The sequence below is a fragment of the Rhinolophus hipposideros genome (genome assembly GCF_964194185.1).
Source record: "Rhinolophus hipposideros genome assembly, chromosome: 11".
Taxonomy (NCBI): Eukaryota; Metazoa; Chordata; class Mammalia; order Chiroptera; family Rhinolophidae; genus Rhinolophus; species Rhinolophus hipposideros.
Genome location: NC_138057.1, coordinates 36,256,496 through 36,273,146, shown reverse-complemented (window position 1 = coordinate 36,273,146; position 16,651 = coordinate 36,256,496). Strand labels below are relative to the sequence as shown.

General features: G+C 45.3%; 1 protein-coding gene across 4 annotated transcripts in view; it reads left to right on the top strand.

The window, feature by feature from the left end:
- The window catches only part of APBA1 (amyloid beta precursor protein binding family A member 1), a 188,004-nt gene that overhangs the window by 113,052 nt on the left and 58,301 nt on the right, over positions 1-16,651 (top strand). For all 4 annotated transcript variants that reach the window (XM_081067513.1, XM_081067515.1, XM_081067512.1 and 1 more), the window contains exon 2: positions 9,689-10,945. In XM_081067513.1, the coding sequence (XP_080923639.1) occupies positions 9,758-10,945 (1,188 nt within the window). In that variant the 5' untranslated portion in view covers positions 9,689-9,757. The remainder of the gene's footprint in view (positions 1-9,688; positions 10,946-16,651) is intronic.

Sequence of the window (16,651 nt, the reverse complement as noted above, 5' to 3'; positions counted from 1 at the left end):
CCTCTGTTTACTCTGCAAAGATAAAAGCTTATGTTAAAGATGTGGCCATTGGCCAAAACACTTTTTAAAGCCCTCTTTTGGAATGGACTTCAGAGCTTGAACCAGAGTCTTTTAAATAATCTTGGTGGTTGTACCTCTTCATCTTTTAGGGGTAGAGTTGATATTTGGGGAACATCCAACAGCATCTGCAGTCAAATCTTGTGAGCACAGTGGGCTATAAAATTGGAGGATACCCTTTGGGGTTAAAAATCAAATATGACTAAATATGACTCTAGAATATTGAAAATGATTTGCTGGTAGCTTCAAAACCCTTAAATTAACTTTAAAATCAATTCCAATACAAGAGTGTCCTACGCGTTTTGGGCAAAGGCACTGCCCTTGGAACATGTTAAGTACAGAGTTTGCCAAGGTGACGATTCTAAAAGGGATTACGCCAATTTAGATGTTTGTTTAAAAAATCAATTGCATCACTTTATGGGCTCAGTGAAATGTAATAGGAAGAACATGAGCAGTGAGAGCCAGATGGGTCCACCTCCGCCCCTTTCAGCTCTAAGTGACCTTGGACGAGTTATTTAAGCTCTCTGAGCTTCTGCTCAGAGATTCTCACTGGGACTGTTACAAGGGTTAGAAATACAGTATGTCGAGTGTCACATATATAGGCCTACACATAGTACAGGGTTTGTGATTATTATTTGATGGACTTATTTCTACCCAGTCTTATTTCAAAATGGATTAAAGGTCGCTTAAATGCTTGTTCTCTGTCCCTACATAACCTTATTTGGGAAGGGGTAATATTGATAAATGTACCAGGTGCTCAAATAATTTCTATTAACATTGTTTTAATTTTTTCTTTTTAAATACTATGTTAACTATATCTATGAAATACTAATTATGCTGTGTGCAGAAAATGCACCAGCCAAATGCTAAATAGCACTTATAATGTTTCAGACACTGTTCTAACTATTTTATATATAAATTTGTATCGTCCAGTAATCCTGTGATGTAGGTTCTATTACTGCCCACATTGTAGAATGATAAAATTGGAGTATTTGCTATGAGTAAGTTATCTAAAGTCAAAGAGCTAGTACGTGATGAAACCAGAATGTGAATTCAGGCAGTCTGTTGCCCACACCTGGCCCCTTAACCAGCACAATACCTCACTTAGTGGATGACAGGCTGATCCTTCAGGGAAAGATTTGATCTTTGATGACTATCAAGTACCATTTATGACCAGCTCTTGTAAATAAGGTGGGAGATAATCCTTTACGGTCAAAAAGCAAACACGATTAAATATGACTATAGAATATTGAGCATGATCTTCTGGTCACTTAAAAATCCTGTAAATTAACTTTGAAATCTCTTCCAATAAAGGAGTGGCCAATGTCTTTTGAACAAAGGCAGTAGCCTTTACACATGTAAGTATAGAGTCTACCAAGGCATGTTGAGAAGGACAAGGACCCACCCACCTGTGTGGAGCAAGTGTTGGAAGGCAAATTCAGCTGCATGTTTGCACGAAAGTTCAGTCCAGCAGGCTCTCTACCATCTTTAAGGGAAATGGAAACCATCATTGAATGCCCATCCAGACAAGCTGTTGGCATTCTTGATCCAGAAAATGGGGTCTCCAAGGTGATGAGGCGGCCAATATTGGGACAGCCTGTACACAGGGGGAGAGCCAAATCACTGGGTGGGAGATCAAGGTCCTGACCCCAATCCTTGGGGGGGGGGGGAAGCTATGTCTAAGATTAAGATTGGATCGAGACTGGGATCAAGCTGAGCCTGCATTTGACAGACTAGGGCAGTAGGAGAAGGTCAGATTACCTCTGCCCTTGAAAGAGGAAAAATGTAGAGACTGAGATGACGGCAGGCAGGTTTTTATGCCCGTTATGCTTCCTGTGTCAATTTCCTCCATCAGTTCCCTGCATGCCATGGAGCCTCTGGAGAGGCAGGGTAGTGGAGCTGGGAAGACACAGCAGAGCCTGGTGCGGTATTTCCCCATAGGGTACCACCTTTGTTTGTGATTTTTACTATAGCTGTACTATTTATTGTTTTACACTTTAATTGGACTAGGTATTAATTTATTTTTTGTCATCTACCAACATGAGTATCACACTTTTGTATCAGTTAGGGTCTCAGCAGGAAATAGATAGGGCACTCAAATTAGGTAACATGCAGAGAATGGAGTCTTGAATAGAGGGACTATTTACAAAGGAGTGGCCTTTCTGGGATCCCACCACCCCTGCTACCCATAAGCCTGAAGGGAAGGGGAAGGAGTCGTCAGATGAAACCAGGTGGAGACTGCCACCTGACACGGGCTGTGCCCTTTAGACAAGGGACACTGCCAGCCTGAGGCAATCTTATAGGAAGGGAAGTAGGAGAATAAATGTCCCAGCCTCAGTCTCCTTCCTCTCTCTGATGTCCCAACAGAGCTCCCCATTGACCAAACCCAAACAAAAGCCAGAGGAACACGGAGCTATTGATATAGCCCGAAGGGGCCAAACTCGCAGGGCACAGAGCAGGGTGAAGGAGGTATGGAATGGATCTGGAGGGGAAACTGAAGATGGCTAGCTCCCATGTCTTCAGGATAGGGTCAAGGACACAGCCCTGAGGTCCAATCAGAGACCTCGCTCAGGTTGCCATCTAGCCATTCAGCAACACTCGGGTTCGGGTGTTCAGTTCACTCTGAAATCATTACCAATACTGTCTGCCAAGCCATGCTCTGCAATTTCAGGCACAAGGATATTAGGGGACACAAAGTAATAGTTTGCTGAGGCAAGATGTTCTGTGAGGAAGGATTTTTTCTGACCATGTGAGCCTATTTAAACCGGAAGTGATTTTAGAAAGGAGAAATGTGTGTTCTATATCCACCTTGGCTCCCAGTATTACTAAATTTAATTTCCAAATGAATCAAAGGAGATTAAGCTTTAATGAACTCTAGTCTTTTTTATTTCCATCTTCTATATGTTACTCTTATGAATAGATGCATTGTGTTTAGAAGAGCAAATGTTTTGAGTGGGGGTATTGATGTCCTTTGGATTCCCTATAGATGTTTCGCAATTCATCTATTTCATGGAAACAAAACATATTTATAGGGTAGAAAAGATAGATAAGAATACCTGGGTATTCTTATTCTGTCGTCTTTTTTTTTTTTTAATGAACACCATTAATCTCCTAGACTATGCAGATTGTGTGTGTGTGTGTGTGTGTGTGTGTGTGTGTGTGTGTGTACACACACTACATCCAGGGTATAATCTTGCTTGGTAACCACTACTTGTTTCTATGGAAATTAATATATTGCCATAGTCTCAGGGTCATTGGTGGGCCCCTCCAATAGCTTGGTGGCAGATACCGTGTTTCCTGGAACAGTACATGTGCAGGTGAATTAAAATAGGCTGTCATCCCAAGAAATAAGACTTTCCTTCCAACTCCTGAGGGGAGAGATCAGAAACATTCATGAAGTTCCCGGGAAGTAATTGTACTTTTTAAATATATGCAAAAGTATAAAAACGTATATAAATGGAATCACTTTGTTCATTCTATTTTTTTCAGGGGAGAGGATGGCTAGTACAGTCTTCCCGCTTCTCCGCCCTCTGCCTTTATGTGTTTTCCCAACACCCGCATTACTACGTCACACCCCACCCCACCCCCAAAATACAATACCCTTTGTATTAACAACCGGGTATAATTCCTTTTGTTCTTTTTTACATTGCATTTTGTCTTCAGTCAGACTCTTCTTCTAAAACTACTTCTGAATGTGTTAAAAGGGAAATTCTTATCAGTGACTACTCAAGGGCAGATAAACCAAAGTAATTTACAGTCTCCTTCTCTATTAATCCCAAACCAACATGAGCCTCCCTGGATAACATTATGAGATACCGGATTCAACTGCTGAATCGTGAAATGTTTTATTGCTAAATGGTGCACTGCCGTGGAGTTGCCTCCCTTTGTTCATCTTTTCCAGTCTGGCTGCGGAACATTCCAGAACCAGGGGTCAGAGCCATCTGTGCTTCACCACTGGCAGCCTGGATTCCCTCACTCCTATAGCCAAGATGCCCCCGCACCCCCTCTCCGTTGTGTAGGCCTCCAGCGGAGGGAACTGTCTTGCCTGTGTATATCCAGGTCATCCTGCTTTTTGTAGAGAGGAGGGATTTTCTTCAACCAGCTGCTCCTGCTCCTACTCTCGCAGCCTCCAGAGGTACCTGGGTCACAGTCAAGGACACAAGCCCTCCTCTCTTAGGCGGTAGTTTCCTAGGATGCTGACGAGCTTATGAAATGCAGAAGCTGTGAGAAGAGCAGTAGTTACACGATTCACAAAGGTGATACAGTTGCTGTTGTTTTAACTCTACGCTCCTTCTGTAGCTTGAACCTGTTTCTATTGTGTGCATATCACCAGTAATTATAATTACCGGAGCTGTCTGCCCTTGAGGGCTGGAACCACGATTTAGAAATGTCTGTATCCCTTTTGCCGTACCCAGTGCCTGCCTGGTACGTGTCCAAGAAATGCCGACTGGATCAGCACACTCAAATGTAGCAAGATGTTTAATCACTAGAGTTCTTTGGGCACTTAAAGCATCAGAAGGTGAATGAGGTTAGATGGGTGGAGGAGGGCAGGAAAGATTCAAGATGGAAAGAAGAAATGAGTTCTTCTCCAAAGGCTAAGCATGCCAATGTCTAGAAGTCCCCAGATATTAGGGGAGAAAATTTTTTTTGTCCTTTTTAATCACTAAAAGTTTATTGACTACCTACTATTCTAGTACCCTCTGTGCTTGGCACTGGGGAATCAAAGATAAATGACAGGTCTTTTCCCAAGGACTTCGTATTTCTAAAGAATTGTTACTCAGAATAATAGGTACTATATATATAATAATGATATAGATGGAAGGATGGATGGATGGACGGACGGACGGACGGACGGACGGACAGACAGACAGATAGACAGACAGATAGATAGCAGGCAAAGTATAGTAGGGACAAGGGGAGGGATTAATCAGGCCTTATCACTTCCCTGCTTAAAACTCCCCAATAGCGTGCCACTGCACTTGACATAAAATCCAAACTCCTGGTATACCAGCCCCTGTCCTGCTGGCTCCTTCCCATCTCTGTGTCCTCATCTCCCACCACCCCATCTTTTACTCACTTCACAAATATTATTTCTATACTCAAACAAAGCAAGTCCTTTCTCACCTCAGGGCCCTGCCCTCAGATCTTTACTTGGCTGCCTCTTTATCATTCAGGCCTCAGCTCCAATATCACCTCCTTTGGCCACTATCTACATAACCCCCTCTCTTCCATCACTTTCTATTCCATTACCCCATTTTATTTTCTTCATCGACCTTTTCACTATCTGAGGTTATCTTGTTTGTTTGTTAATATAACGAATGACTGTTCCCCTCTCCTTTCCCCTCACCTCCTCATGCGCTAGAATGGGGAGCTTCCTCAGAGAAACTCCTGAGGAAGTTTGGTCTTGGAATCTGGCTTGGTCACTGCCCTGCCCCAGTGCTTGCGACATTGCCTGGAGGCTGACACTCCTCAGATAGGAACTTGCTCTGGGAAAGATGAGAAAGTTTCACCATAGAGAAGTCATAGGTAACAAATATGCTGAGGATGCGGAAGGCAGTTAGGTCCAGTGTCAGGACTCAGGGGTGTTAGAATACAAGGTGTAGGTGAAGTGTGGAGATAAAGCCGAGGGAGCTTTGTTTGCCAGGAGTAGGACTCACACACCCAGAGCCTAGAGCTAGAAAGCGGGGGTCAGACACCAGTTCTACCAGTTCTGTCACTACCAGGTGTGTGACCGAGGTGATCACCTAACCTTATGGTGCCTCTATTTATTTCCTCATTTTTAAATGAGCTGATAATACTCTCTGTAAGGAGAATAGAAGAGTACTGTCTTCATAGGCTAGTGTGAGAATTACATAGGCCATTACGTAGAAATGGGTCTTTATGTAAAAAATGTCTAATGTATAGTTGGCTAATCATTTGTGCTGTGCATGAGAGGGGTATCACTGAAGGGTTTGAGAAAGAGGGTTATGGGATTGAGATTTGTTTTTTAGAAAGATCATCAGGCTAGCAGTGGGGACAATGGACTAGAGGGGGCTGGGAAATTAGTCAAGGAAGCAATTGTGTAGGCAAGGTGGACCAAGGCCAGGCAGTGGCAAGAAGGTGATGCAAGACACTCATCAGGTTGGGGAAGGAGATGAGGGAAAGAGACAAGTCAGTAATGATTCCTGGATTTGAGGCTTGGGTGACTGGGTATCTGGTAGTGCCATTCACTCATATAGGAAATATAGGAAGGGGGCCAGGTTTGGCAGCAAGGGTGAGGAGGGAGGATGAAGAGATTTGTTCAGCTGTGGCAGGTTGAGTTTGAGTGCTGTGGGAATGCCAGGTGGAGCTGCCCAGCAAGAAAACCCACATCTTCCTGGATCGCACTATGACTGGACATATTGGTACTTAATAAATGTTAGCACTTAATATTTAGTGTTTAGAACCTTTGCTTAGTAAGCAAATACTATGAAAAACATCTGTCATGCAGGATTTCTTGGGGTGTCATGCGGGGTCTCTGGTCCCACTCCCCACATAAGAACGCAGGATATGGAGAAGCCAAAAAGGAACACCCACGGAGCCATAGGGAGGGGAGTCACACCACTACAGTCTCACTGGAGGCTGGGTTGGAGACACAGGAGGCAGGAGCCACACTATCCACAACCACTTCTCTCTGCCAACAAACCTCACTTGCTAGCTGCAATCCGCTCTTGCTAGCTCAACCACCATCTTCTTGCTAGCCCCCATTTTTTGCTAGCGTAGCCACGGCAGTTATATTAGTGGCCAATGGCTCACTGGTTACAGCTGACGGCCAACTAGCCACAGCTGATGGCCATCCAATCACAGTTGACAGACATTTACTACCCGAGTGAGCACCTTCCACGTGAGGCCGAGAGCCAGGAAACTGCACTCCTGGCTCTGTCCCCACAACATCTTGGCCCATATCTGAGTTTTGCCTTTGAGATTTCTGTAAATAGAAATCTCAAAACGCGGCAAAGGCATGTTACATTTTGAAGGTTTTAATTCATCTTGCCGAATTGCTTTTCAGAAAGCCTATACCAATATATACTCCCACAATAACCTAGGATTCATTCAAAATAGCCTCAATATTCTTTGATAAATATCACCCCCAAAGTTGCCAGGGTATGGGGAATAGCTCTCTCATGTGCTACCCATGGACCTGACCAACGGTGTCAGCTGCATCTTTAAAAGTTGTTCATTGCCTTTGTCCGAGGGAAATCCCTCAAATCAATGTCTGTTATTAATTAACATGTTGCCAATACCACAACCCAAACTATATTCTTGAAACCATATCAACATTCCATGCATAAATACTTCCCTGAGGGTTGGGGATGGGAGTATGAGGAGAACGCACTCAGTGAATAGAAAGCTCCACTGTACCAAACGACATTATTGTAATAGTATTTTCTTTCCTAAAGAACAGGTTTCTTGTAATTTTCCTTAGTATGATTTATGCGTATATGTACTCATACACGCATAGAAATCCCATTTCCTTTGAATCAATAAATGTGCTATGACACAGCACCTTTTGCTAGTCAAATACGATTTTAACCCGGAATAAACTAAAATTTATTTTTTAATACACATAAAATAGAAAACTGTATTTTCACTTACGCCACTGTTTTGGTCGGTTGTGCATGTGATTGCCATGAACTGTTGGGCCTGTGGGTGCTTTCGGTGGTTATGGTATTTCCAACACTGAACACGCATAGCGGACACACTACAGGGCAATAGCACACGGAGAAGTGTTTGAGATGCCTCGTATCCCTCTCTGTGAACACGTGTTTTGTCTTCATCAGACTTCGATTTGTACATTAATGTAGTTTTCAATCTGTTGTCTTTTCCAGGAGTCCTTAGAAAGAAAACATGGGTAGACCGTTCTTGCTCATGCGTTGTATTGAACTAAACATTTGTTTTGCATTTTCCATGGTCCACGGGAGGCCACTTAACCAGGAGGCCCCAGCACCAATGCTTGCCTCTTCTGTTCAGATCATTAAGCATCCCTCAAAGTCTGAATGGAGACTCACACTTGCTTTTGGAAAGATTTCTTATACCAAGTCCGTAGTCACTGTTCTCAGGGGTTAATGAAAGGAGGGCACGATTTTTCAAAGGAGACTGAATCTAATGTGTATGAAGTGGCACTCTTGTCAAAAAGGGAAGTAATAAGGATTGATCATCTCTATGAAACCGTAATTGTTTTCTTCCAGCACGTGTCAGTCAGGAGTAGATCCACAGAAGAATGGGGGGAGCGGGCAGACACTTTCGCTTTAAGGGGAACTAGGTAGCTACAAAATGGCCTCCTTTATTGCAGGGCTTTTCATAGCGCTGGAAGGAAATTGCCGTGGTTGTGGCGGGAAGTTGGGTAGAATATATTGCATCCCAATATCAGGGAGTCTATCAGATGTCCCTGGTCCCTGGAGTTTTCTGCTATTAAAGAGTTCACTTCCCATCCATTTTGTCCACTTGTGACATGGGCGCTCCAGAAGAATACTGTGAGAAGAGTTTACACATATTGTTGAACCCATTTACCACAGATGTCTTAAAATCAGAGGGATCCTGCCTGTCTTGCTGTTCTTTACATCCTTTGGGTTTATTTCCATACACTGGACTCAGATTATGCTATAAAGCTATTTTGTGATAAGAAAAGTTGAGAGAGGTAGAATCCACATCTATCTCTGTAGCTACAAATTCCTCTGGAAATAGGTAGAGACCTACCTATATTTTTAAGAAACTAGCCATGTTATCTAGTTCCAGCTGTAATGGTAATTCATAGAATTTTAGATCCAGGGTGTATGGGGGAAGTGAGCTTGTCAGTGTTTCTTTGAGTGTATTTGTCAGAACTCTGACCTCTAGGGAAAAAGTGTTTCCTAGTCAAACAAGTTTGGAAACCCCTTCAGCCTGTATCTTCCTCCCCTTGAATATTCACAATGAGAAGACAATTCAAAGTCAGCATTTCCCAAATTTATTTGACCACAGAGTCTCTTTTCCCTGTGTAACAGCTGTTAACAGCCTGCTGTAGGAAATGAGTCCAGTCTCACAGCAGAAGTCCAGAAAATTAAGCCACTTGTCCAAGGTAACAACAGCCAGTTGTGACAGGATGAGAACCCACTGGTGGTTGATAGCCTCCCTCAGAATGGCTGCTTATTTGTATTGACAGCAATGGCTTCCAAACATTTTAAGATTTCTTTCTCTTGAAATTTGTTTCCAGAATTGTTTCTCAAGTTATCCAGGATCCTCGTTTAGAGAGATTTATCCCTTAACAGATGGAAAGTGTGTCATTTGGCCCATTCAATTTAGCAGTACTCTGTATTCCTATACATCAGAAATGGAGCCTGAATAGTAAGCATGGTGGAGAACAAAATGCTCATGAGTCTCTCAGTCTTGAGGGGTGGGGAAGGGAGAGAGCCAGTGAGCAACTAAACAAGTAGATATGTAATTACCAGTGACGATAAGGGCTACAAAGAAAATGAACTGTGTGCTGTCAGGTTGAGCTTAACTTTGCAATCATTTTTTTTAATTGACCCGGATTCAGAAGGGATCAATAGCAGCTGTTTTTACGGCCATCTTGATGCTCAGCTCAGGGCTCCAGCTGAACCACTGAACTCCCCTCCTCCCCTTCTTGTTTTTCCAGCCGGGTGGAGCAAAATGAGAGCGCAGTGAGCTGGCCCAGCCTCTCCGCCAGCTGTCCCCGACACCCACCATGAACCACTTGGAGGGGGCCGCGGAGGTGGAGGTGAGCGACGAGGCGCCCGGCGGGGAGGTGAACGAGTCGGTGGAGGCCGACCTGGAGCGCCCCGAGGTGGAAGACGAGCAGCCGCGCTATGCGGGCCGCCCGCCGCGCGGGCGCGCCGTCGAGGACCCCCGCGCCCCGCCGGGGCCGCCGGAGGAGGAGGAGCGCGGAGAGTGCCTGGCGCGCTCCGCCAGCACGGAGAGCGGCTTCCACAACCACACGGACACGGCCGAGGGCGACGTGATCGCGGCGGCCCGCGACGGCGACGACGCGGAGCGCGCGCAGGACCCCGAGGACGAGAGCGCCTACGCCGTGCAGTACCGGCCCGAGGCCGAGGAGTACACGGAGCAGGCGGAGGCCGAGCACGCCGAGGCCACGCACCGCCGCGCGCTGCCCAACCACCTGCACTTCCACTCGCTGGAGCACGAGGAGGCGATGAACGCGGCCTACTCGGGCTACGTGTACACGCACCGGCTCTTCCACCGCGGCGAGGACGAGCCGTACGCCGAGCCCTACGCCGACTACGGGGGCCTCCAGGAGCACGTGTACGAGGAGATAGGGGACGCGCCCGAGCTGGAGGCGCGCGACGGCCTGCGGCTGTACGAGCAGGAGCGCGACGAGGCGGCCGCCTACCGCCAGGAGGCCCTGGGCGCGCGGCTGCATCACTATGATGAGCGCTCCGACGGCGAGTCCGACAGCCCCGAAAAGGAGGCCGAGTTCGCGCCCTACCCGCGCATGGACAGCTACGAGCAGGAGGAGGACATCGACCAGATCGTGGCTGAGGTCAAGCAGAGCATGAGCTCCCAGAGCCTGGACAAGGCGGCGGAGGACATGCCCGAGGCCGAACAGGACCTGGAGCGCCCCTCCACGCCCGGTGGGCTCCGCCCCGGCAGCCCCGGGCCGCAGGTGCCGGCGGGGCAGCAGCGGGCGGCGGGCACCACGGGCGGCGGCGGCGAGGCGGTGCAGCGGTACAGCAAAGAGAAGAGGGATGCCATCTCGCTGGCCATCAAGGACATCAAGGAGGCTATCGAAGAGGTGAAAACCAGGACCGTCCGTTCGCCTTACACCCCCGACGAGCCCAAAGAGCCCATCTGGGTCATGCGTCAGGACGTTAGCCCCACCAGGGATTGCGACGACCAGAGGCCGGGGGATGGAGATGTAAGTACGTGCGGGGTCGGGCTTGCTCAACCCCATGCGCGGCCAGGACGGGAGACGGGTGCTGTGTGACCTTGTCGTTGGGAAATGACTTTATGAGATAAAGGATCCATGGGGATGCTAAAAATGTGTCCACCGTAAGCCTCAAAAATTGCTTGCACTTAAACTCGAGTGAAACACAGGTGGCTGGGAGTTAGTGTTGAATGCGCTTACCATACCTTAGAGGGATTGCTGTGAATCAGTGGCTCTCAAACTGTTCCTGGAGAGCTTGTTCCGGAATGGATTTCTAGGCGCACCCTCACCCACCCCTAACACACACACACACACTTGTTTCTCATTTAAAAGATCTGGAGTGGGGCCTGAGCCTTTTTATTTCTAATGTCAAATGAAAAACAAGTCCAGATTGAGTAATGGGAGACTTTATTGGAAAGGGGTGTTGCAAAAGGAAGAAAGGTATTGTTGTAATGGGGGAGAACTATAGCAATAGGAGAATCTGACTATGAGATCTGCAGCGATTTCTAGGGTTAGGCAAAAAGGGCTTTTTTTTCATAGAGAGGAGGAGTAAACAAGGCTAGAAAGGACAGGTATGAGAAAGTAGGAGGAAAGCAGCATGGCTTGAATGCATTGAAGATGAGAAACAGTTTTAACTTGAGACCAGCCTGTTGTCAGAAGGGGCTGTTGAGGAGGGATTGTAAACTAGCCAGAGTTCAAGGATCTGGAGGAAGGAGAGAAGCTTAACCAAGGATTGGTTAACAAGCAGTTTGTTCTGATTGATCTGAAGTTCAGCTAATCACTTGTCAGGTAAAGAATGGGAACTTGTCTGGCCTTGTCATAGGTAAACAAGGGGGCATGTGCAAGTCTCATCTAAGTCATATGGGAAGGGACCTTCTGTGCAGTAAGCTGTTTCCAGAACACAAAAGGGTGGAGGGGGGCGTCCTTAACCTTCGCTGTCTTTTAGGATCACGGGGCTCCGGTGAAGTTCGACAGTGTCACTAATAAGTTCTCAGATGATGCTGGTATTGCTGGTCTAAGGACCGCAGTTTGAGGCCACTGCCTTAAAGCAACCCCTGACAGACTGTCTGGCCTCTTTGCCGGAAATATTTCAGAGCCCTTTCCTGCCAGGAGTTTCTGCAGTTGTTCACCCACCTGAGCCTTACTCTGGCTTTCAGGGAGTGCTTAATTTTCACTTCTGGTGGTACCAGGATGTCCTTCTCATATCCCCAAAGACATGTTTTTCGTTTGTGCTGAATTGTGCTTCTTTTTGAGAAGCTACAGAAAGCTATTGCTGTCCCTGTCAACATTTTATTTGCCATTTTTGAAATACCTAAGAAATTTGATAACATGGCAAACTTGGGTGTCACAATCTATTCAAAATAAATCAAGAAGACTAACCTTTGCCCCACTACCTGACTATAAAGATTGTCTTTCTGCTCCAACTCTCACTTTTCCATTTTCTTGAAAAATTTTTAAGCAGTTTCATTTAAAATGGGAACTTGGAGTAAGAGAAGAGTCAAGAGGTTACATTCAATTTCATTTAATTCTGCATTTTATGATTGCACTCGGCTGTTTTGCAGTGTATCTTTTGGAGTGAGAAACCATTATTGGAAGCTGTTCAGAAAGGGCTATGAAGGTCAGAGGTACCGTTCACCTTCTCTTTTAGTAACAGTCAACATTCGATGTTAGCTGATTAAATCGCTGACACCTTTAAGGAAAAACTGGAAACTGGTCCAGAAGCATTCTGCATCCTCCCCAGCAAGGGGGCAGCATTGGGTCAGTTAGTTCCCCAATGCTCTGTATCTCTCTCTCTCCTATTTTCAGACTCCGCGTCCAACTGGTTCAAAACAGATGGGCTCACATGTAGACTTCCCCATGACCTCTAGCTATTTCTAGGCTTCTCCTGACTAGGAGGCAGGGAATGCAGCAACCATTTTGCAAATGAAGTGAAAACAGAGCGGGTTTTCAAAAGTAGGGAACTGGCAAGAGGCCAGATTCTACATTGTTTTAGAAACTTAGAAAGCCAGTCAGAGAAAAAGCTGCAGGAGCACCGCGTCCAGAGGCTGGCCTCTTCCTTCAGCTTTCTCACATGTACCACCTTAACCACCTGGTTCCTGCAGCCTCATGATGAACCCACAGTACAGCCAACACTAGGGCTGGGGACTTGCTTTTATTCACTTGAACAAGGACAGCAACTTAACCCTCTTGCAGTGTTTCATTCCAGAGGTAGAATTAATTATAGAGTATTGAACAATGCTTTAGAAACTCACACTCAGAAATTCAGCTATAAGTAATATATACATTCTGTTGATTTCCACCTCAGCATCAAAAAATATTTACTGAATGCTCATTCCATGTATGCTCTTGTGGGGAATAGAAAAGCACTATTGAAAGCAGTGTGTTGGTCTGAAGTCTGTCCAAGAGATATTTGTTAAAAATAGAAATTTCTGCCTTTCCTTTTCAAATCAGGACCCCTAAGGTGGGAGCCAGTGATCTGGGATTTGTTTGTTTGTTTGTTTGTTTGTTTGTTTGTTTGTTATTTTTGCTTTGTTTTGTAAAATCTCTCTGTGATTCTTAAAGATGTGAAAGATTAAGAACCACTGATTTAAAGGCAAAAAAAATGTCATCTGGGCAGTTTCCCCATGTAAGATCTGTGGCTTTGAGACTTAACTCTTTTATTAGCACAGGCATGGTTTTAACAAAGGGGCTGTCCTACTACGGTTATGGTCTGCAGAGCTGGAGGTCCTGCAATTCTTACTACAAATTGTCATGATCAGAAACTATAGCGAAGCAAATAAAAAATACCTGTACTACCACTTGCCAGAGAGAACTGCTGATAGCTCAATCTATCTTTAACACTACTTTTACTTCTCTTAGAACTTCAGTGTTTTTCTCTTCACTTGGAGCTAACTGGCATTTGTCGGCCGATGACTTGTTCAGAATACAAAAATAGGATTGCTCATTAGCAAGAACTTATGAACACATACTAGCCGCTCCATATTGGGGGGAAATAATTTGTTTGCTGAAAATTTAAACAATACTTATTAGTGCTTTGCTTCCAGGAAAGAAGTTCTCTTTTCCAGATATATGTTTGAAAACTGCCTCCCAACCCCATTCTTGAAAAATACTACTAATGAATGACCAACTCTAAAAAGGTTCACAGCCGACCGATCTTTTTGTAGGCAACAGAATCATTCTGAGAACCAAGTCATAGTAGATCAGAGAGATGGATGGCAGCAGCACACCGCGTAAATTGGAGGGTGTTGTCTACTTTGAGTTGTATGTTGTACAGCTTGAAATGATGTTTATCTCTGCTCCCTCTTAAAGAGGCACTCAGATAACAGTAAAATAATAAAAGTATGTGAAGCCACAAGCACCGTATGGCAGGAAACAGCAGCAACTGAGAACAGCAACATTTTGGAACACCAAAGTGGTGACCGATTGTGGTAGGTATTAGTGCTCCCCAGTATTTCCAGCTGTCTCTTCTTTCAAGCATAGAGAGGACTACACTGCCCTTCCTCAGCCCCTAGGAATTAGCCAAGGCCAACAAAATAGGCGCCATGAAGTGCTATTCTGCTTCTAGGCAGGAGCAGCTGAGAGCCATCTTCCCCTGAAGCCTCAGGTTAAGATGGTGGTGTCACAAGACACAGAGCCTCTAGCATGGGTCCCCAGTGATCGTGATGAGCTGACCCCATGAACATGTAGTGTGAGAGAGGAATCAGCTGTTGTTGTTTTAAGCCTTGGGGGTTTGGGGGGTTTGTTACCACAGCAGAGCCTGACAGATACTGACTAATACAGTGATGAGGTTTTTGTTTTCTCTCCTTTGCCAAGTGACTATGAGGATTTGTGCTGTGAACCCCCAAGAAAAGTTTGAGAATTTGAGACACCAGATTCCTCGGATGGCAGGACTATGGCTGGTAATAGAGGATTGTTTGAAAGTCTGTCACCAGAGACGTTAGATTCAAGATCCTCTCTGCCCATTCTGACAGGTTACTCCCCCTGCCCCACAAAAGACGGGAGGTTCACTACGAGGAATGGGTGAAGCAGAGAAGTGCTGGACCTGGGGACACCAGCCACGGCTGAAAAGGGGAGTTAGGCACCTACAAACAAAGGGCCTATTAAGCAGTGAGACTCTGGGAAGCCTTGGAATCCTTAGCTGTCAGGCTTAGAGCCCGCTCACCGCCAGCCGCCAGTCCCTGGCAGATGAGAGCATTCGTTTCTGAGGAAGCGATCCCAAGAGAAGAGACCTACAGATACACATGTTTCGGGGTTTCCCAGCGGAGGACGTGAGTCCCCATCTCATCACCCCACATTGAAGGTTACTGCCACACGTGGATCCCCCAGTGGGCTTTTGGGGAATCAGTTAAATGTGAGTGGACATCCCAGGACCACTGGACATTTGAATAAAGACATGAAAGACAAAGACACAAAAAAAGCAAGTGGAAAAAGGAACGTGGAGAAATGAAGGTAGGGCTTGACGCAGAAGAAAACTACGGAACACTTCTCAATATCCTCAGAAAGGTCAGACAGGACAAGGGAGGCATTACATTAAAATAGGATTCCATGTTCAAAACGAATAGTCCCTCCAAATTTTTAAACTAAAAATGTGACAGAAATTTAAATATTTTTAAATCCTTCAGTACTAGGAAGGTTAAAAGACAAAGTTGAAGAAATCATCAAGAAAGTAGAACAATTAGGGCAAAAGGATGGCAAGTACTGTGTTTCCCCGAAAATAAGACTGAGTCTTATACCATATTTCCCCGAAAATAAGAACTGGTCTTATATTAATTTTTGCTCCAAAAGACTCATTAGGGCATATTTTCAGGGGATATCTTATTTTTTCATGTACAACAATCTATGTTTATTTGAATACAGTCATGTCATCTTCTTCTGGAACATCGTCATAACGTACTAAATGTGTCCGTCTGGCTGACGATCTTAACTGGGGCTTATTTTTGGGGTAGGTCTTATTTTCGGGGAAACACGGTAGTAGGAACATAGATTTTAAAAGGAGAAATTATGAAAGATTGTTTCCTAGAACAAAAAACATGAGAATTTCCTGATTGAAAGATTACCCTGGGTCACCAGAACAATGAAATAAAAAAGACCCATAGAAATTTCAGAACAGAAGGGAGAAGGAGAAGATCCTACAAGCTTTCAGAGAGAGAAAAGCAGGTTACACATGATCAGGAATCAAAATGGTGTTGGACTTCTCAAAAGCCACCCTGGAAACTGGGAGGCCTGTACCCAGTCTAATTTTCAGTTAAGCATGAAGATCTTTTCACTTATGGGCGTGTCCCAGAAAATGTGCCTCTTGTATCCCCTTTCTCGGGGAAGCTAGTAGACAGTTGCTCCCCCAAAATGGGAGTATAAATCAAGAAAGAAGTTGCAAGATCTGGAAAATGGGATCCAACATGGCAAAGAGACAAACTCCCCAGGGTGATGAGCAAGGAGACCCCAGAGGACAGCGGTGTAGAAGGCCAAGGCAGCAACCAATCCAGTGTGGACCAAAGCTCGGAGGGCTCCAGGGAGGTTTCCAGAAAGTGAAAATGAGAGATTTCCTAATATGATTGTACTGAGAGGAATCTTAGCTCGGTTTAGGAGAGTTTAGCATAAATTATTGATCAGTACACTGAAAACTGAGCAAAGGGAAAAACAATTCAATTATTTACCTCACTAGAAACAACTGTGATACAGCCGTGAAATGTAGTAATG